At 53.7% G+C, this 19,382-nt stretch overlaps 9 protein-coding genes across 9 annotated transcripts; 6 read left to right on the top strand and 3 right to left on the bottom strand.

Moving 5' to 3' along the window:
- Positions 1–64: 64 nt before the first annotated feature.
- Positions 65–1,331, bottom strand: JDV02_002873 (putative NRPS-like protein biosynthetic cluster; the record flags this gene model as incomplete). The annotated part of the gene is made up of 3 exons (XM_047983950.1): positions 65–493; positions 543–1,031; positions 1,092–1,331. The coding sequence occupies 3 exons, from the start codon at positions 1,329–1,331 to the stop codon at positions 65–67; spliced, it is 1,158 nt and encodes a 385-aa protein (XP_047839922.1).
- Positions 1,332–3,419: 2,088 nt separating this feature from the next.
- Positions 3,420–4,104, bottom strand: JDV02_002872 (uncharacterized protein). The gene has a single exon (XM_047983949.1). It carries the CDS (start codon positions 3,883–3,885, stop codon positions 3,493–3,495), a length of 393 nt encoding a protein of 130 aa, XP_047839921.1. The 5' UTR covers positions 3,886–4,104; the 3' UTR covers positions 3,420–3,492.
- JDV02_002871 (uncharacterized protein) lies at positions 4,054–5,278 on the top strand (the record flags this gene model as incomplete). The annotated part of the gene is made up of 2 exons (XM_047983948.1): positions 4,054–4,359; positions 4,445–5,278. The coding sequence occupies 2 exons, from the start codon at positions 4,054–4,056 to the stop codon at positions 5,258–5,260; spliced, it is 1,122 nt and encodes a 373-aa protein (XP_047839920.1). The 3' UTR covers positions 5,261–5,278.
- Positions 5,279–5,709: 431 nt separating this feature from the next.
- On the top strand, positions 5,710–7,188 carry JDV02_002870 (uncharacterized protein; the record flags this gene model as incomplete). Its single annotated transcript, XM_047983947.1, has 5 exons — positions 5,710–5,879; positions 5,948–5,974; positions 6,044–6,065; positions 6,149–6,406; positions 6,463–7,188. 5 exons carry the CDS (start codon positions 5,710–5,712, stop codon positions 7,186–7,188), a joined length of 1,203 nt encoding a protein of 400 aa, XP_047839919.1.
- A 765-nt stretch (positions 7,189–7,953) lies between these two features.
- Positions 7,954–8,961, top strand: JDV02_002869 (putative secondary metabolism biosynthetic enzyme; the record flags this gene model as incomplete). The annotated part of the gene is made up of 2 exons (XM_047983946.1): positions 7,954–8,248; positions 8,300–8,961. The coding sequence occupies 2 exons, from the start codon at positions 7,954–7,956 to the stop codon at positions 8,959–8,961; spliced, it is 957 nt and encodes a 318-aa protein (XP_047839918.1).
- A 236-nt stretch (positions 8,962–9,197) lies between these two features.
- On the bottom strand, positions 9,198–10,042 carry JDV02_002868 (uncharacterized protein; the record flags this gene model as incomplete). Its single annotated transcript, XM_047983945.1, has 3 exons — positions 9,198–9,321; positions 9,377–9,839; positions 9,904–10,042. 3 exons carry the CDS (start codon positions 10,040–10,042, stop codon positions 9,198–9,200), a joined length of 726 nt encoding a protein of 241 aa, XP_047839917.1.
- A 1,502-nt stretch (positions 10,043–11,544) lies between these two features.
- On the top strand, positions 11,545–11,799 carry JDV02_002867 (uncharacterized protein; the record flags this gene model as incomplete). Its single annotated transcript, XM_047983944.1, has 1 exon — positions 11,545–11,799. One exon carries the CDS (start codon positions 11,545–11,547, stop codon positions 11,797–11,799), a length of 255 nt encoding a protein of 84 aa, XP_047839916.1.
- Positions 11,800–11,835: 36 nt separating this feature from the next.
- Positions 11,836–12,493, top strand: JDV02_002866 (uncharacterized protein; the record flags this gene model as incomplete). Its single annotated transcript, XM_047983943.1, has 2 exons — positions 11,836–11,962; positions 12,027–12,493. 2 exons carry the CDS (start codon positions 11,836–11,838, stop codon positions 12,491–12,493), a joined length of 594 nt encoding a protein of 197 aa, XP_047839915.1.
- A 1,393-nt stretch (positions 12,494–13,886) lies between these two features.
- On the top strand, positions 13,887–19,379 carry JDV02_002865 (NRPS; the record flags this gene model as incomplete). The annotated part of the gene is made up of 3 exons (XM_047983942.1): positions 13,887–15,815; positions 15,872–19,252; positions 19,335–19,379. 3 exons carry the CDS (start codon positions 13,887–13,889, stop codon positions 19,377–19,379), a joined length of 5,355 nt encoding a protein of 1,784 aa, XP_047839914.1.
- Positions 19,380–19,382: the final 3 nt, after the last annotated feature.

Below are 19,382 nucleotides of genomic sequence, written 5' to 3'. Positions count from 1 at the left end.
AAGAAGCTTCGGGGAAACGGGATCGTGAGTTTGCCCTTTTTATTTGTGTCCAAAATTACTGATACTAGTCATCCTCTTCATCGGAGCTGAGGTCAAATATTTCAATCTTCTCTGGCCGCTTCACACCGTTGACGTGAACGCTATGCATGCCATTTGCAGCCTTCTGTTTGGCCTGCTTACGAGCCTCCGCATCAGCCTTCGCTTTTTCTTTCAGTGTTTTTCTCTGCATCTTCCCACTGGCGGTCTTTGGCAGACTATCCAGGAACTCAACACCCCCGTCTAAGTGCTTGTGTCGAGCAAAATTCTCTTCGATGTGATTGCTCAGCTCTTTTCGCAACGCTTCCACGTCGGTACGTGCTCCGCTGGCTCTCACTATATACGCCCGCGGAAGCTCACCGGCTCGATCGTCAGGCACAGGAACAACGGCTACTTCCGCCACGGCAGGATGAAGTATCAGGTGGGACTCCAACTCGGCTGGTGCGACTTGCAGGCCCTGTGAAAGGTGAGATGATTGCCCACGGTTTTGCGACGGCAACGCTTACCCTGACTTTGATCAATTCTTTGACGCGATCAACGACGAAGATATGTTCATGGCCCCTCTGACTTTTGCGAATCTCTACCAAGTCTCCAGTGCGCAGCCACTCTCCGTCAACGATGGCTTCCGAAGTAGCCAACTCGTCGTTGTAGTACCCCAAGACGACGGATGGGGAGCGAAGGGTCAGCTCGCCGGGGGTGTTGTGAGAGTCCACGTCTTTGCCTTCACTGTCAATGAGCCTGGCCTCGTATCCTGGGTACAGATGGCCACAAGATCCGGTCATGGGATCCTCTACGTTGCCAAAGCATACCACTCCGGTTGTCTCTGTCATTCCGTAACCTTGGATAATCTTGCAATGAGGAAGCAATTCGCCGAATGTCTTCATGACATCCTTGGAGATCCCAGACGCGCCAACAGCTGCGATGCTGACGCTGCTGAGGTCGTACGACTCCACTATACGGGGGGCTTTAGTGATTGCCACCAGCATGGGGGGCACCTTTTCGTGAATGGTCAGCCGACGGACGCATACTGGGAACAGATGGGGGAAAGCCCTTACCAACCACAATCTCTTGATCCTGTTGTCCTGTATGGCAAGAAGCGTTTGTTCGAGTTCGAATCCCTGCAACACAACCACTCCGTCCCCGCGCCAAATGCTTGCTTGCGATACAACAACGAGTGAGTAAATGTGGCTTTGCGGGAGCACACCAAGGCACAGCTCGGGCTCTTGAGACTGGTAGGTGCTTTCGTAGGTCACAATCTGCATTATATTCGCGATTGCGTTGCGGTGGGAGATCATGACGCTTTTCTGGGTAGTGATGTTGGTGACGTGAACATTCTCAAGGGGGAACAATGATTAAACCTACTGGTAATCCTGATGTGCCGCTTGATGAACAGAGAAATGCCGTCTGCTTTGCCCCTTGCCCCGGCTGCCAGATCAGATCAGGCAGGCTTCCCAGCGTCCGGCCATGTTCAATAAGGTCACTGATTGACCGGACATCTCCGGGTGCCGACAAGCCGCGCCTGGTTGCTTCGGGAATTTCGAGAAGTAAAATGCGACTCCTCGGGATTGCACAAATCTCGGCCGCCTGCAGGGCCAAGTGAAGATGCGAGAGGCATGTTACCAGTGCTTTGGACTTTGTCTTTTTCAGCTGATTGACCAGCTCGTTCACCGACGAAAGTGAGCTTATTGGGACTGAAACCCCATTGAGACGGTGGGTTGCCCAAGAGACGGTAAGTGCATCAATCTACGCGCTTGTAAGCGGGCTTGGTAGTCTCGAATGTCAACGGTCTCGGGTTTAGCATACAGAATTGAGACTGTATATGGCAACGGCTTTGTCGAGAACATCGCCTTGGTTTACCTCCCAGTTCAGCGCAGAAGCGAATGCGCGAGCCAAGAGCTCGATGCGCTCAACGACATCCACCGCAGCATGCGATGCACCCGTCACTCCGCAAATGAATGGTGGCTTAGAGTCCTTGACGGCATGACGGCGTCCAAATTTGCTTTGGCTCTCTCTACCAAAGAGAAATTCGTGGACGGGCACATCGTCGGGAGGTGAAAATGGCAGTGGCGGAATGTACGAAGGTGAGGTAAACGGCATCTTGCGCCAATGGGCTTGGGTGTTCGTGGAGATGAAGGACACAGACAGGAGGGTCGCCACTATTGTCATCACAAGTGATCACTACATGCAAGCCATCGTGGCAGGGTCATTAAGGTATCAATGTGCTGCCAGCGGCTGGACGACATGACCCGCCCCTGACTGTTGTTGCGTGGGACGGACGAGTGAGAGCGTTTGGTGCCAAAGAGCCCTTCACGCCTCTCCCTGATCACGCTGATTCATACATTGATGTCCGAGGTTGTTCAAGCTCATAAGCACTTTCCGAGCCTGTAGCTGCTCAGTCATGCAATCAGAGCTAGCTGAGCGACGTTGATGTTCACTGGCGTTCTTGTACTTCGTAATGTCAGCGCAAGAAGCGCCCTGGGTACTACTTGTTTAGCCTCCCAGGCCAAGCGCGACAGCGGAACAGGACACAGGCCTTTGAGACCACCAACTCCCTAGTGGATCCAAACTGACTGTCTCGTCCAAGTGGATCGGGTTGCCTAAAGCAGTAAGCTTCGTTATCTGACGCCACTAATAATGGATTTCTGACCCTGGTCTTGGTGAGCCAGGCGTCGTTTGTTGACAAGATGGGGGCCATAGACTTGACACATCGCGTCTCTGGCGCGTTGTCCAAGCCAGCTTCTCGCTGCAAGACGCTCGGCACAAATCACAGCTGTAGCTGAGGCCCAGGTTGACGTGCCACACCTTGCAATCGTGGCAGTACTAACTTAGTGGCCGTTCCCTGCCGAGAATGCACCACAAAAGCTGTTTCGAGATTGAGCTTTTGTTACCCTAGACCATTTATCAATGTGGCTCGCAAGGCTCCCGCAACGAAATACAGGGGCCAAGCACAATCTGTAAAGTCCTAGGTGCATCTTCTTTGATTTAGTACACGTAAACGCATCATGGCCAGAGCGCGTGCATGCTTGAGGCCCTTGGGAGGCTGGTGAGCCGGCCACATCATTGCGAGTTAGCACTTCAGGTTGGCGTGACTAGTTACCACAGACCTCAGTTTACTTCGAGTCAGTGCGTCGGCTGTTAGCAACAATTGAAGATGCTTATTTGAACATCGAGTAAAGCAGAGTCACTCTGTTTGGGCCAAGGCTTGGTGACTTAGGCCTACGAATTAGATCTAACACGATCATGGCTCACGCCGTTGGTAGTAAATCTCGACCTCAGATGGTAGTAGTCGGACTCGGTGCAGCACGCGAGGCGAATTGTGACGGGCTTTCGTGGTGCGCCAACACGGTCAATTACTATGGTCCGGTTTATGAAGTAAAATCGCGCGTAACTCTTCGTTGGAGAAGTCTACAAATTTACTAAGAAAATACATGTACGAAAGCCATAATACCCGATTCATCATTGCGCAGCTTGTTTCTGGCTATCCGATCCCTTCCACCAATTCCAAGCCCACTTGCACCACATCCACGTTTCCATAGTCCCGAAAATGCCAAGTATGATGATGATGGCAGTCTTGACTCCTTTGCTGGCACCGAGACCGTTGAGGCTGAAGGAAGGTAGCTCAGGGTTTCCGCCTTCATGTTGTCGGTCCTGAACAGGCTGTGACTGGTGCTGGTCGTGTTTGCTCCGTAGCGGCACGGAGGTGCAGAAGGGCCTGGAGGTTCTGCAGACGCGAGGATGGGCAGTCGCCAGCGAGAATGGGCTGAGGCGGGGGGCCGCGCGAGCAACCGATGGCTGGAGGCGACGTCCAGCCATGGCTACGAGCCCCGCATTGGTGATGTGGGAACTCATTGTGTGACACCTAGATAGAGCTGCAGGCGAGATTCGAAAGGCTTCTGTTGTTGGAACCAATGACGGGGGTGCCTCAGGGCGGCGAGCGTTATTTGTGAGGCATTCCACAGCGCCCAGTCAGCTTTTGCTCTTTGCGAGGTGACATGCAGGTCACAGTTGCCCGCGCAGATGCAACGTCAGCTTGTTGGTTTACGCCAACCGGGTCAAGTGTCAAGGTGGTGTCGTCAACAAGGGATGGGACGAGGACTGTACCGTCAACTCGTCCCGCACGGCAGCCACGCTCCGGCCCAAGGCTTCCGTACCATGATTTTGCCCAGGAGTGCGTTCCTACCGACGACGACCCTGCCTTGCCTGCATATACTGCCTAGACTTGCCAGAGCCAACTGGCCCACTCATCTTGCCACGAGACGCTCGCTAGGCTTTGGACCTCGGGCAGCGCCGCTGGAAAGGGCCACGTTCGCATCTGTGGCCATGGTAAGCATTCCGGCATGCGGCGCGCGAGACTCGTGACTACCGCCCGCCCCGATTCTCGCGAAACACGCTGACAGACTTGTCACAGACAGGAACAAAGCTAGTCTACCAGTTGAACGAGACGCTGCGGTCTTACTCGACCCGCGTCGCGTCAGTGCGGCCGTTCTCGAAGCTGGCCCTCGAGGATCGTGCGCTCTTCAAATCATTTGCCGATGATGACGTCGTCGTCGTTACTGAAGAGACAATCTTCTATGCACAGGGCGGCGGGCAGCCCTTCGATACTGGCTTCATGACCAGCGCGCCGGCCAATTTCCAGGTCTTGGCCGTGCGCAGCTCTGTCGCATCTCCTGGGCAGGTGCTGCACTTGGGTCGCCATCTTGAAGGCGCGCTCGCTCAGGGTGATGCTGTCGAGCAACATATTGACTCGAAACGTCGCGACGACAACTCACGTTTGCACACTGGCGGACATGTTGTTGCTCTCGCCGTGCGCAAGCACCTTCTGAACGGCGCCGTAGACGACGCCTCCCACAAGGACCTCGTGGAACTGGGCGCCTCTCACTACCCCGACTCGGCGTACGTCAATTTCCAGGGTACCATCGAGGCATTGCACGAGGATGCTATCCAGGCCCAAGTCGACGCGTATATAGACGCCGCACTGCCTGTCAAGGTTTACTATTGGAGCGAGGAGGAGCTGCGCAGTCGCTGCGCCGCTGTGCCCGACGCGGTCGCAATCCAAGACAAGGACGGCGGGCTGACGAGGGCAGTGGACATTGAAGGTGCTGGAGCTTATCCTTGCGGTGGAACGCACGTCAAAGATACTCGCCTTGTGGGGAAAGTAAAGGTGAAGAAGATTTCCAGGTCCAAGGGCTGCAGCAGGGTATCTTACACGGTCGAGCATCCGTAGAAAGCAATGAGAATGAACCCCATGAAAGTCAAAGGATACGACAACCTCCTGAACCCTGAGTCGACTTTCTGTGTAATAGCTAGCGGTAGAAGTGAAGACGAACTTGAATCGATCATTTCGTGCAGAATGGCCAACGGGTTGTTCCATCATGTATACAGTTTGGACGTGCATTTGATGCATACGTGTTCGCGCCGGTCCAGTCGGCGCCTAAAGCGACGAGGTCCAGTTGACCGGTGCCATGACTCCTGGGAGGAGAGTGCTGGAGACCTCTGGTGCAGCTGACAGTAATCCTAACACTCACCTAACTTCCAGTGATGTCCCACACTCGATGCAGGCGTATTCTGCGCGCCATACAATTCCGTACTTCGCATCTTGTGGATGTTGACCCTTTATGACAGACTGCCGCCTTTCTTGGATCCCTTTACATCCAGGCTAAAGCGAGCGGCAAGATGACAGGAAATACACTCGAGGTATCTGTCGACAAGGCCGTCGACAGTCCAGCTCCCAAGGGCGCCGAAGCCAAGGTCCATCACCACAAAAATGGCAGGAAAATCTTCCACAACCCCTGGCCCAGCTGGCATGAACTCGACCCAGAAGCTGTCAAGGCCCATTTGAAGCAGTGAGTGTTGAATGCCATAACTTGTTACCCACTGAACGCTGCAGCATGGAACTAACAGGCGCCACAAGACGCAAGTGGATGAGCACTTGGACACAGTACGACGCCCTTTTCTCCCGGTTCGCTTCGAAAATAATGACAGGTCGCTAATGGGAATTTCCATACAGCCCTTCAACTGCAGAAGCCCAGGTAGGAACGCCGACCTAGAGTACGCTGCGAAGCCGAAATGCAGGCGTCAAAGGGCGGGGGTCTAACCTGGCTTTCTCGCGTAGATCCCCTGTGAGACGCCGGCTCTCTCTCACGAGCGCTTTGGTAACGGCACGCCTGATGTGCGCGCCGTCTGGCTCGGCCATGCTTGCTACTTTGTCGAGTTTCCGAGTGGCCTGCGAGTTCTTTTCGATCCCGTCATGACCGACCGGTGCTCCCCGTCGCAGTGGTTCGGCCCTCGTCGTTTTACACAATTGCCGTGCGCTGTCAAGGATATACCATTTCTTGATGCGGTCGTCATCTCTCACAACCACTACGACCATGTGAGCCAACCCTCCGTCGATATTCATTCTACGTACCCGCTGACAATGAGCACCAGCTAAGCCACCCGACTGTGGTGGAAATCGCCAAGTTGCACCCCCAGGCCCATTTCTTCGTTCCCTTGGGCAATGAAAGCTGGTTCCACTCATCTGGGATAACCAACGTCACGGAGCTGGACTGGTGGGAAGGTGCCGACCTCATCTTGAGCCCAACGAGTCCGTCCGACCCTACGGTCAGCTCCATTCGTGCGCGCATTACTTGCCTTCCGGCCCAGCACACTACCGGTCGCGCGCCTTGGGGAACCGACAAGACTCTTTGGGCGTCGTGGTCAGTTGCATCGCCGTCATCGGACCAGCCAGCTGCCAGCAGTACCGTGGCGTCCGTCTTCTTCGGTGGCGATACTGGCTACCGTGCCGTGCCAACCCTCGATGCGCAGGACGACGACTGGGACGAGAAGTATGCGGATCTCCCAGTCTGTCCCGCCTTTGAGCAGATCGGAGAGCTTTACGGCCCGTTTACGCTCGGCTTGCTGCCAATCGGTGCCTACGAGCCACGGGCACTCATGGCTCCCATACACGCGAACCCTCGTGACGCGGTCGAGATATTCCTGAACACGCAGTGCAAGCGGGCGCTCGCGATGCACTGGGGCACATGGGTCTTGGGCGATGAGGACGTGAGGGAGCCACCACGAAGACTCGAAGAGGCATTGGCTTTCAAAGGCCTCCCCAGAAAGGGTGTATTCGATGTCTGCGGCCTTGGTGAACCCATACGTGTTCCGGTATGAGGCGCTACTTTTGATTTCTGCGTATATAGAGTCTCGGGTAGGCGGAAATCTACGCTGAAAAAAGCCCCCGTTTGGCGAGATGATGGGTGACGGACCACCTTTACGGATGCTTAAGCCATGGGCGTCGCAACAGCTCTCGATATCACTTGCATTTGTCCGGAAAATGTATCGCGCCACATACAAGTATCTTCTCGCTTGGTGCACGATATTTATGAACTGTCAATAAACATTTAATGTCACATGGCTTCTAACTATGATGCTGTGTAGGGTTCAGGACAGCATTCAATTCACGGGATCAGCTCTGCTTGCTGGGAGGACCGGTTTGCAGTAATGTGAGCGATCAAGTGGGCGTGATTGTTTTGCACCCTCAGCTCTTCTAGATGAGGTTCGCAGCCGTAAACCATGATTTCCTGAAAAAAGTATCAAAAACAGCGGGAAAGCGATTATAAGCCTATGTATCAACCATCAAGTTTGGCGACTGCTTCAATATGATTCGCAGTGCGCCTTGTTGTGTTGTAAACTTCAGCACCTACCTGGGTTAGCGAGCCATTGTTAGTGTCCGCATGATGTAAGACGTGGCTGCGACAGCACTCCATCGTGAGAAAATAATTGTCTCGAGGATTGACCTGACACCACGTTGAGTCGGAGTGCGCGTCAATTGAAGCAATTTTGAGCCCGTGAAGCTATTTCGTCGAACTATTGTGTAAAAGGCGAAGCTGGAGACGAGGTAAACCGCCAGTCAAGTGCAGGCACATCTCCCTCAAAATGGCGCCCACAGACAAAAATCCAGTTCAGGTGCAGTATTACGCCAAAGGCAAGCAGGCAGCGGAATTTAGTTCCAATGGACCGGTACCGGCGCCCTTGATTCTCATCCATGACGGCGGGGGCACGACCTTTGCATACTTCACCATCGGCCGCCTCGAGCGCGATGTTTGGGCCATACATAGCCCGACCTTTACGTCGGCGCAGCCATGGGAGGGCGGCATGGATGGCATGGCGAAGCATTACATTGAGCTGATTGAGAAAGTTGCGGGGATCAAGGGCAAAATCTTGCTTGGAGGTGAAGCGGCTGCACCCATTCGTGCTGCTCGCGGACTGACGTCGATTATAGGATGGTCTCTCGGCGGCTATGTTGCTCTAACTATGGCACATCTTATCGCGTCATCCCCAGAGTCCTTTGAACTCTCTGTCGACGGCGTACTCATGATGGATTCGCCATGGCTTGTTGCGGGATGGGACCTACCCATCGGCACACCTCAGCCCGCCCTAATCGGCATTCCGGATCTGGTACGCAAGTCACTCGACAATTGTGAGCGTATGCTGTATCACTGGCAGCTACCACAATGGGGGCGGTCCTCTGGGAGGGCCTTCAAGTTCCTTGTCGGAAACGACAAGTTCGAGACTCCGCATGGCACGGTTCTCTATCGGTCCTTGAAGGGCGATTGGCGCCTAGTTGACCGCAAGGTGCCGCACGAACCAACAGAGCAGCAAGCACTGCAGACGCCACCATCCGGCCCGCCGCCCGTGGTCATGCTACGGTCAGTAATACCAGCACCCACGAAGGGAAGCTCGGGGAAACCGTGTCGTGTTGACCAGTTCCGAGATGAACTGTTGCTGGGCTGGGACGGAAAGTACAATACGGACATGATCCACGCGGTGCTGGAGGCCAGATCGCACCATTACGACATGTTCAACCAGCTCTATGTCGACGAGGTGACACAAACGATGAAGGAAGCAATTCAGATTATTGAAACAGTTGCGCCGATTGAATAAAGCGGCAATACTGGCCACGCGGCTGTGGTGTGATGGCATTGGTCTGCATTCATAATAAAGGTTCCATTCTTTGACGATTCGCCGCTGTTACTAATGACCTGAACATGAACTAACACCGATACTTAAGTTCGCTCAAATTTAGCTATTTATGGATCGCATCACGATCTTTACTGTTGGACTGCGAGAATGATCTATTGCGCGTAAAGTCAAGGTCTCGTGTTGCCAGCGCAAAGAAATCATGACCATAGAATAATGGCGGGGCCTTCAGGGGCTGTTGGTGGGAGGTACCCGATGAACGAGCTGAACGTGTACCTAGAGACTTTCTCTGGGTTCTCGATGGCCAGTACCTCGTGAAAGTTCCTATTTAATCCTGTCAATATCGTGTCTCTTCTTGTTGGTGAGGCTTTTAACTGACCTCGGGTTGAACAGGGCCAGCTGGCCGACAACTGGTGCAATCTTCTTTGACTCGCACCCCTTGATAACATCGCGGCTATACCCATAGCTCTTGGTGACATCACGGAACTTGTCATCATCTTCCTTGCCCTTCCAAAAGCGGTTGTACACAACGCTCTCGCCTCCTCGAACCTCTTTGAGTAGGATGTTCCACGTCAGCTGAGCCTTGATCGCACCAATCTCCCAGCCAGGTCCGTCGAAAGGCCCGTAATCAGCGTGTATAAGAGCAGAGCTGTTAATAAGTCGCAAAAGGCCGGCAAAGTACGTTTTCCCATCTTCTTGCGCGAGCCGAACTGGTAGACCTGCTGGCACAATCGATTGAAGGAGCGCTTTGACCCGGCCGACCACGTCCACCCCGGCTTCTTCCATGAAACGCCTCTGCAACGACCTTGCTTTCTCTACATTTGCAAAGTAGTTCGTCTTGCCTGAAGAAAAACGTTAAAAACTTAACCTGCCCTTGTGCCATGGAGAAATTGGTAGGGCACCTACTCTTTTGGTTCTCAAACTGCGTGATTCCGACGCACCCTATTGGAGGGAAAACCTTCTCTCCATAGTAGTCCTTCGAAAGATCAGCTCGATACTCGTAATTGCCAGATGATGCGGTAGGATAGGCAATGTACAATGTCATGTGTTTCGATTATTTGAACCATGCGGTCGCACTCCGCGGCCGACAACACGTCATCCACCGCGAGGCTAGATAGTTGATTGTTGAACAGTTCGAAGAGTGTCTCAGCTGTCACAGCCTCATTTCCAGATGCGACCCATTGTGTGCGTAGCGAGGGTTTGGAAAGATGATCTCGTTGCTTCAACGGCGGGGGCGGAGGGAGATCTCGGCTGTCAACATCGAGAAGACGGGTTTCCAATGCTTCCCTAGCAATTCGGGTAGAATGATACGATGCGCAACAAGAGCGCTGGATGATCGGTGCCGGAGCACGTTGCCGGGAGGCAGCTCGCACTACCGCTCGTAGAGACATAGCGATTAACCCTTGCGAATGGTTCACAAGTCGATTCAGTGCGTCCACATGGATTGAACAAGATGCAAAGCTACCGACGCAAGCATCTTGGCTATCGGGTGCTATAACGAGATGTCCCTACGCTGGAGGGTCTTTAGATCAATGAGCTCCCATTAAGGCAACTCATTACTCAGGGGGGAATGGTTCGGCTGGACGACGGTGGACTGATCGCTCTCGGCTGCTGAGGCTAGTCAATGCTATCATCCTGGTTGCCTGCCGGTTCATTACTGTCGTAGGAACCTGGCGATGAAGTGTGCATGCCTGCGCGTTACAGGCAACGGTGCTTTACCGGCCTTGGACTGGCTACTCCGATGCTATGCGAGTGTTGTATATGTAGCACGCAACCCCAATATCTCTGATTCGACAGGTGACGGCTGATTCGCACGGGTCTACGATGCACAAGAGGCTCGTTGGCCATGTTCATAGCATAGGCCTCGCTTAGTCCAGGCCGCGGCGACACTATGAGTGCTGAGTTGGCTCTAGTGTACGACAGACAGGCCGGTGTATCTGTCAGCATTTTTTGATGCTCTGATACTTAGGACAGAGCAGACCGCAGCCTGCGTTCGTGGATAATGTCCTGGCTGCACAGGAACGGCGAATCTGCAGACGTACCTACCCTCTGAGGCGGATGTAGCAAGCTCATCACCCGAAATCAATGACAGTAATGCCGGATGACCACGTTGTTGAGCGGAGCGGTGCTCCCCGTGGCCCCCCACACTCAACTTCACCAATCATTCCGTCAAGGTTGGTTAGCAAGTGCCGACTGAGGTCTAGCTGACACTTATTCATGCGTCTCACCATTACTACAAACATATCGCGGCTAGAAGCTGATTCGAGGATCGCCCAAGTCTCTGGCAAGTTATCGGCGTCCCCGCCATCAAACCTACCACATTGATGGCTATATGAGAGGTGGTACATAGAAAGTGTCTTCGCTTAGAGGAAATAGTGTTATTGTATATTTCCACTGTTCGTGGTGTTTGCATAGCGCTGCCAGTTCCCCATTTTGTTCCCACCTCGGCCTGTATACCCTTCGAAGTATTCGTTTCACAAGTATCCGCTATTGAAGCGTGTCCGCTTTCAACCAACCCGTGACTTTTGCCGGACTTTGGTAGTCACGATGCATATCATTCTCACTGGAACCGGCCTGGTCGGCGCCATCGCGCTGGACGCCATGCTGAACGAGAGCTCAATCGACAAGATCACTATCATCAGCCGCAAGCCTGTTCCCCAAGCCGAGGGGCAAACCAAGGTCGAGGTCATCATCCAGGAAGACCTCTCTACGTACAGTGATGAGACATTGGCGAAGCTCAAGGGCGCACACGGCTGCATCTGGACAGCGGGGCCTCCTCTGATGGCCGTAACGCGACAGTGAGCTGACTTTCCCACGAGCAACCGCTCTCATGCGGCCATGAACGGAATGCTGATTCCACCCGTATCGTGCAGAGAATATGAGTATGGACACATCGATCTGCCCGTAAAGGCGGCGAAGGCTTTTGCCACACTGAACGACAAATTCAACTTCGTCTACATCTCACGTATGCTTGCTTCTGCATCAACGGACTGATCATCTGACGATGCTAATATACGAAAACGCGGCAGATGACGGATGTCACGATACACGTGCAGTCTACATTTTTGACGTGAAAGCCAGGGCGGAAGAGAACCTTTTCCAGCTTCACCACGACCCAAGCAAGCGCTTGGAGATTCGGACCAAGGGCGGGATCGAAGACCACGAGCCGCTGCCCTCCTTTGTTCTGTACTGCATTCGACCAGCGCTTATTGACTACAGCAGCCACGACGCCATCAAACCCTGGCTGAAGCCCCTGCCTTTGGCGAAAAAGTGGACAAATGGCGTGATCCTGCCACTGTACAGGTTTCTTGGCCTTACCAGCATCATGGGTACATCGCAAGAGCTGGGCCAGGCGATGACGGACCTTGTCATCTCTGATGGGCGTGATGTGGATGTCGCAGGAGCATCACCTGAAGGCAGATGTTTGGGCGCTGTGGGGATGCGGAATTGGACCCAAGCAAGGAATGAGCGTCTGGAGGATACAGTCACTGTCTAGGCCGAATGTCATAATAGTTCGCTTTTGAATGCACGCTGTTTTCTTATGCACCTGGAATGATCCTACTTTAAAAATGGGTTGGGGTCATACTGATAATTGGGACGCTTCAGAGAAGTAAGCAACCTGCAAATTACGCAGAAATGTTATAGGGAGTGCGGTGTCACTTGCTGGTTGTAGCGCTTGTCAGGGCTCATGAGCTGATGAACAGCATTACTCAACTGGGCCTGCCGAATCCTTACCCCTTGTGGCACATGAGTAAGAGGCTGATCGACCCTGGGGCGGGACCTGAACTCAACTACCAAATCGGGTGCATTACTCAGGCACTACATCGCTACGGCCACATGCGGAAGATGATGCTGCCACCCCACCAGTCCATGCACGTTCTCATTACCTGCTGCGAGCAGCTTTCAGAGGAGGCTCATAGATTGCACTGTCCGTCAGCTTTGTAATGTTGTGCGACAGACATTGCCACTCAGTGTTGTTCTCCCACGTGGTGGCGGCGATGTGTTTCAGCAAGCAGAATTATAACCCGCCTTAGCTTCATGTTAAGGCCCTCACGTTGAGCGGCTGACAAGCAGTGATGCTAAAACCATATGGTCATCATGTGCCTCACCGTCCCGTACTGTGTCAGTAGCCATCGAAGACAGCTTCGTGAAGAATGCCTGCCAGTCGCTGCTCACTCGCTGCTCCCTTTAGTTTACCAGGCACCATTGCTAAACTTGTATTCGGATCCATGAGGCAGCCACGATGTGCAGGGGAAGCCAGAAAGACTAAGCTGATTGAGTGCACCTGCTGGCGGACAGGGCTGAGTGAACCAGGAGTGATGCGCTTTCTCCTAGCATAGCCTGGATCTGACTAGGCGCTGAGGCACTCCATACACTGTCCCGGCATGTCGCTCCCGGAGCTCAGGTGGCGCAACAGTGGAGTAGCTGGGGAACAGCTTAACTTCAGAACTGCGAGCGTGCTAGCCGTGTTACCATAGTCCCCAGATTTGCATGGCTGTCTGCATCCAGTCGTTAGTGTAGAAGCTCGGCCAGAAGCAACGAACCGCCTTTGGCACGCAATTGTCGCGATACAGCGCAAAATCCTTGGTGTTTCTCGAGCCAGAATTCTTTGCCATCACCGCCAAGCTAGATCGCTGCCCTAGCTCTGTGGATTTGAGGTTCGATCCAGATTCAACCCTCGAGCTTCGGTGGACGCTTTGGGGGCGAATATACTTGCAAAGAAGACAACGCCGTTTCGTTCCAATACTCGACACGATAGAGAACCGATATACGCGTAAAGCAAGGCACACAGGACCCGAGTCTAGAGCATCGCTATTCACGCTGAGCGACGTAAGAGCGACGTAATAAAGGAAAATCAAAATAAACGACCATACTCGACGATCGATATCATGGAGTCCACGATCAACTGGACAGCCCAGGCCGAGGCGCACCTTTTACTCGATCAGAATGTGTCTCAAGCGAAGGTGCTGAACACACCGAAGTCTGGTGATCAGGAGGAGGAAGCGCCCTGGGCTATCGTCATTTCTCGATCCGATGGCGACAATGAAGGTCGTGAGCCAGACTCCGTGCTTGTTCGGCGACTCCGCAAGTCTCTCGTTCAATATACGAAGAAGTTGTACAACAGCGATACCAGAATGGGGCAAAAGTTTACCACTCCGAAGAAATGGATCGTCCTAGACAGACTACCGACGTTGAAAGATACGGGTGCCGTGGATACGGTAAAGCTGCAGCGAATGGTGCTTCATGGCGAGGAGGAAAGCAGCAGCGGTTCCGAGTCAGACCGCGGCAAAACGACGATGCCACGGACTCAGCTGGATCTGATCGTTGCAGCCGCCGCCGAGGTACTGGGTCATAATTCTGCCGACATTGATACCAGCAAATCATTTGTTCGACAAGGCGGCGATTCCATTAGCGCCATCGAGCTCATGGCACGATGCGCCGAGTTGGACGAGACGTTGCGACTACGAGTTCCCGACATTCTTCTCGCGGAGAGCCTTGAGCAGCTTGCGCGACTTCAGTCACCCGAAACAAACGGTGCCGCAAAGAAGACTCCGAGCCCAGCCCCAACGATTGCAACGACACATGAAAATCCATTCCCACTTCTTCAACTTTCAGAGTCCGAGCTGGTCAGGTTTAAAGAGACGACGGCGACTCGCATCGTTGCGAGCAGCAACGGCAATGGTGAAATTGGCCTGGAGACCGCGTATCCGTGCACTACGGTCCAGGAAGGCATTTTGCTAGCGGCGATTCGTTTTCCAGAGAGCTATCGAATCGAGCGAATCTTCGAGGTGGCCAAGGGCACAACGAACGACCCAATTGATCTTGAACTACTTGAACAGGCGTGGCGCGATGTTGTCGCGCATCATGGAGCCTTGCGCACTGTGTTTGCCCCAAGCGTACGCAATGGTGCCGGCTTCGACCAAATCGTCCTCACGGGCGTCGAGTGTGACATCCGGCGCTTGAAGGAGTCGGCAAGAGACGGTAAGCAGGCTGTTCAACTGCTCGAGCAACAACAGTCGGCTACATTCTCGGAACTGCGACCGGCGCACCGATTAACAACATGCTCGACAATCGATGGAAGCGTCTTTTGTAAGATTGAGATCCACCACTCTATCGTGGATGGCCTGTCTGCCGGGCTGCTGTTGAAGGAACTGAGGAAGGCGTACTCGAGGCGACGCATCGGCGGCTCGGCAACCCAAACCGAGTCTTACCACCTCGGCCGCTACATCGCCCAAGTTAGGAGTAACTCACTAGAGGAGCCTCTGGAATATTGGACGCGAACACTCAGTGGCCTCGATCCCTGCCACTTCCCATCGCTCACATCTTCAGATGCTCCAACTACCAGGGAAGACCGAACCGTTCAGGTCAACATAGCCTCGTCGCAAGCGCAAAAATTCTGCAAAACCCTCGGGATAACTATCCCAGTCCTCTTGCAAGCCACGTGGGCAGTGATACTGAGAGGCTACACGCAAACCGACGATGTGTGTTTTGGGTACCTTGCGTCGGGTCGCGACGAGCCGGTCCCTGGCTTACAAAACATGATTGGCACCTTCATTCACCTTCTCACTTGCCGAGTCCAATTCGGCTTTACTGACGCGGCAACTTTGACTGGGCTGTTGCATGCCATACAGAAACAATCCGGCGCTGCGATTGCGAATCAGTATTGCAGCTTGGCGAGCATCCAGAACTCACTGCAACTTGGCGGACGATCACTCTTCAACACACTATTGTCTTTCGTTTACTCATCTCCGGATCAGGCTGGCACAAGTGACGATGACATATACTTCAAAGTTGCAGAGACTGTAGCGTCTAGCGAGGTAGGCTTTTAAAGACCAAGAACCACTCTCGTTCACTGACCAAAACTCTCTCATAGTACGATGTTACTTTGCTCGCTGAGCTGGCCTCCGACACCCTTTCTCTCTCTTTTACGTATAAAACAACCTCCTTGTCCAAGGAAAACGCTGCAAGCCTTGTCGATTCGTTCACCCACATACTCCAGTCCATCACTGAGCATCCTGACAGCCAAGTTTCGCACATTCAAACCATTGGCCCTAAGGACCTCGGTCGCGTGTTCGAGGCTCAGGGAGACTTGAGCCCAGCGACCGAGGCATGTACACACTGGCTCATCGCCCAACAAGTTCACAGCCAGCCCAACGGTGCTGCTGTGGCATCTTGGGACAAGGACCTCACATATTCTGAGCTGGATGCGCTTGCATCCAAGCTTGCAAGCAGGCTGCGGAGAGCGGGTGTCAAACCTGATGACCTTGTTCCCATCTGCTTCCCCAAGTCTGCGTGGGCTGTCGTTGCCATCGTTGCTGTGCAGCAAGCCGGTGCTGGCTTCGTACCACTGGACCCGACGGCGCCCCAGGCACGACTGCAGGGAATACGGGACGACACCAAGGCGACTGTGATGTTGGCGTCAACGGAGTGCCAAGAAGCTGTCGAGCTGCTCAGCGGGTTGGAGACGCTATTGTTCGTGGACGAACAATCCGTCCGTTCACTGGAACAAAATGAGGCTCCTCTTCAGGACCAACACCCTCAAGAATCCGTGCAACCACATCACGCAAGCTTTGCTATCTTCACGTCAGGTAGTACTGGTAAGCCCAAGGGCATGGTGATTTCCCATGGCAGCTTCTGCACCACGGGTGTCGCGACGGCGCCTAAGATGGAAATTGGGCCCGGAACTCGAGTTTATCAGTTCTCCGCCTTCACATTTGATGTCGGCATCTTTGACGTCCTCATTACGCTCATGCATGGAGGCTGTATTTGCATGCCAAATGAGCAAGAGAGAGTCAGTGACCTGGCTGGAAGCATCAACAAGCTCCATGCCGAAGTCGTCTACCTGACTCCTACCGTCGCTGGGTTGTTGAACCCCGACGACGTTCCAAGCATCCAGCAATTGGTGCTTATGGGTGAGGCAATCACTAACAAAACAGCAGACAAGTGGAGAGGCAAGGTGGTTCTTCATGGTGCATACGGGCCTTCTGAGGCTTCCGCGGCAGCGTGGAACACTGAGCTCGGTGAGTTTGGAGCTTCAACGGCTAACCTTGGTAGACCACTAGCAACCGTTTTCTGGGTTGTTGACCCCAGAGACATCAAGCAACTTGTTCCAGTAGGATGCATCGGAGAGCTGCTTGTCGAAGGGCCCATGTTGGCTCGAGGATATCTCGAAGGAGTCGACGAGAAAGCCACTGCCAACTGGCTGGAGGATGTTGACTGGCTGCCCCCGATACAACAGAGTGCCTGGAGACAAGTAAAGCGACGACTTTACCGCACCGGTGACTTGGTTCGCCAGAATGGTGATGGAACCTTTACCTTCATCGGGCGGAAGGATACCCAGATCAAACTACATGGGCAAAGGGTCGAGATCGGCGAGATCGAATCCCGTGTCCTCCAGGCGATGCCGAGCACCACCAACGCCATGGTTGACATTGTGCGTGGAGAAAACAGCGAGCCAAAGTATCTTGCAGTTTTTATGTGGGATGCACATGCCAATGACGACGAGGAGGTTCACTTGGCGGAACCTATTTCTCCAGAACGGCAGCGGTTGGTGTCCGCGACTCATCAGTATCTCGCCAAAGTACTCCCTCGTTACATGATGCCGTCAAGCTACTTAATTTTAGACGGTACTCCTCCTAGGACGTCATCAGGAAAGGTTAACCGGCGTCATCTCGTCTCGCTCGTGAAGGATATTGGTCCAGAAGAGAGACTGAAGTTCGCTCCTGAGGGCCAACACGTCGTGGGCATCGACGAACCGACCACGCGGCTGGAGAATGAAATGAGGACGATCTGGGCTGCGGCTATTGGGATCGAAAACTTGACCATCATCGGCCGCCACACCGACTTCTTTGCTCTAGGTGGCGATTCCATCGGCGCGATGAAGCTCGTCAATCTCGCGGCTCGGAGGGGCCTTGTATTGAACGTTGCTACGGTCTTCAAAGCTCCCCAACTCAAAGATATGGCCGCTGCGACGTTGATTGACGGGAAGGTAGCCGTGGATGCACAGCCATTCCAGCTACTCGTGGACGAAACCGACATTGATGATATGAAGCAAGAGGTAGCCAGGATGTGCGACATGGTCTCATCCAGCGACATCGTCGACGTTTACCCTTGCACGACCATGCAGATTGGACTCATGGCCTTGTCATACAAGCAGCCAACGTCCTATACGGGACGTATTGTTTTTACGCTGCCTTCCGACATCGACGTACCCCGATTTAAGCAAGCCTGGCGCAACGTCATGCTGCGAAACGCCATGTTACGCACGCGTATCGTTGACGCGCAAACAGCTGGCATGGTTCAGGTTGTACTAAAGGCTGAGACGATGCCCTGGATTGAGTCTGATGACTTGGACGACTACCTTCGCCGTGATGTTGCGATTCCTATGGCGACGGGAAAGCCGCTCTCCAGGTATGCGCTCATCCAACCCAAAGACAGCAGGGGAATTTCCTTCGTGTGGACAGCACATCACGCCATGTATGATGGGCCGTCTCTACGTATCGTGGCACACGAAGTCAATGCGCTCTATAATAACGGCACATCGGATCTCGAAGACCCGATCCCATTCACGCGCTTCATCCAACATACCCAGTCTATTGCCGGCGTGGACGCGGCATCCTTCTGGCACGCCCAACTGGAAGGTTCTTCTCGACCTTCTTTCCCCCCGACCGCCAAGAATTCGGACGACATCCGCAAAGAAAACCTCGTGACTCATTCGATGCCTCTTCCTCGTCACCCGGATTCGCACATCACGACCACAACTCTGCTCCGCGCCGCGTGGGCCATCGTTCAGGGAAAGTACTCAAGAACAGACGATGTCCTGTACGGGGCTGTCGTCACAGGTCGCGGTATTGGTGTTCAGGGAATTGAATCGATTGTTGGTCCGACAGTCAATACTGTCCCTATCCGCGTTCGGCTAGATCCTTCACAGATGGTCCACGATTATCTACGAAGACTCCAAGAAGCAACGACAGACATGCTGGCATATGAGCAATACGGCCTCCAGAACATCGCGCGACTTGGAGACGGAGCAGAGAATGTGTCTAGTATCCAGACTCTCCTGGTGCTTCAAACGCCCCAAGAGGAGGGTAGCTGTCAGGCTACCACGACGAAGCTGCTTGACTTAGGCAACGCGGCTATGCATGGAGCCAACTTTCATACACATGCATTTATCTTGGAAGGCATTATTGACGAGCCGGGCAAGTCACTGCGCGTCAACATTAGCTTTGACAACAATGTACTTTCAGAGGCCATGGTTGAGACCATTTGCCACCAACTCGCTCACGTCATGGATGAGCTGACTCGGGCTGATGCGACAACCCCTTTGAGCGAAGTAGCATTGGCATCCGACGCAGAGCTTCAGGACCATGTGTCGAAAGTGAACA

This window comes from Purpureocillium takamizusanense, chromosome 2, assembly GCF_022605165.1.
Source record: "Purpureocillium takamizusanense chromosome 2, complete sequence".
NCBI lineage: Eukaryota > Fungi > Ascomycota > Sordariomycetes > Hypocreales > Ophiocordycipitaceae > Purpureocillium > Purpureocillium takamizusanense.
The sequence above is the reverse complement of the archived record's forward strand: the minus strand, read 5'-3'. Positions and strand labels throughout refer to the sequence as shown.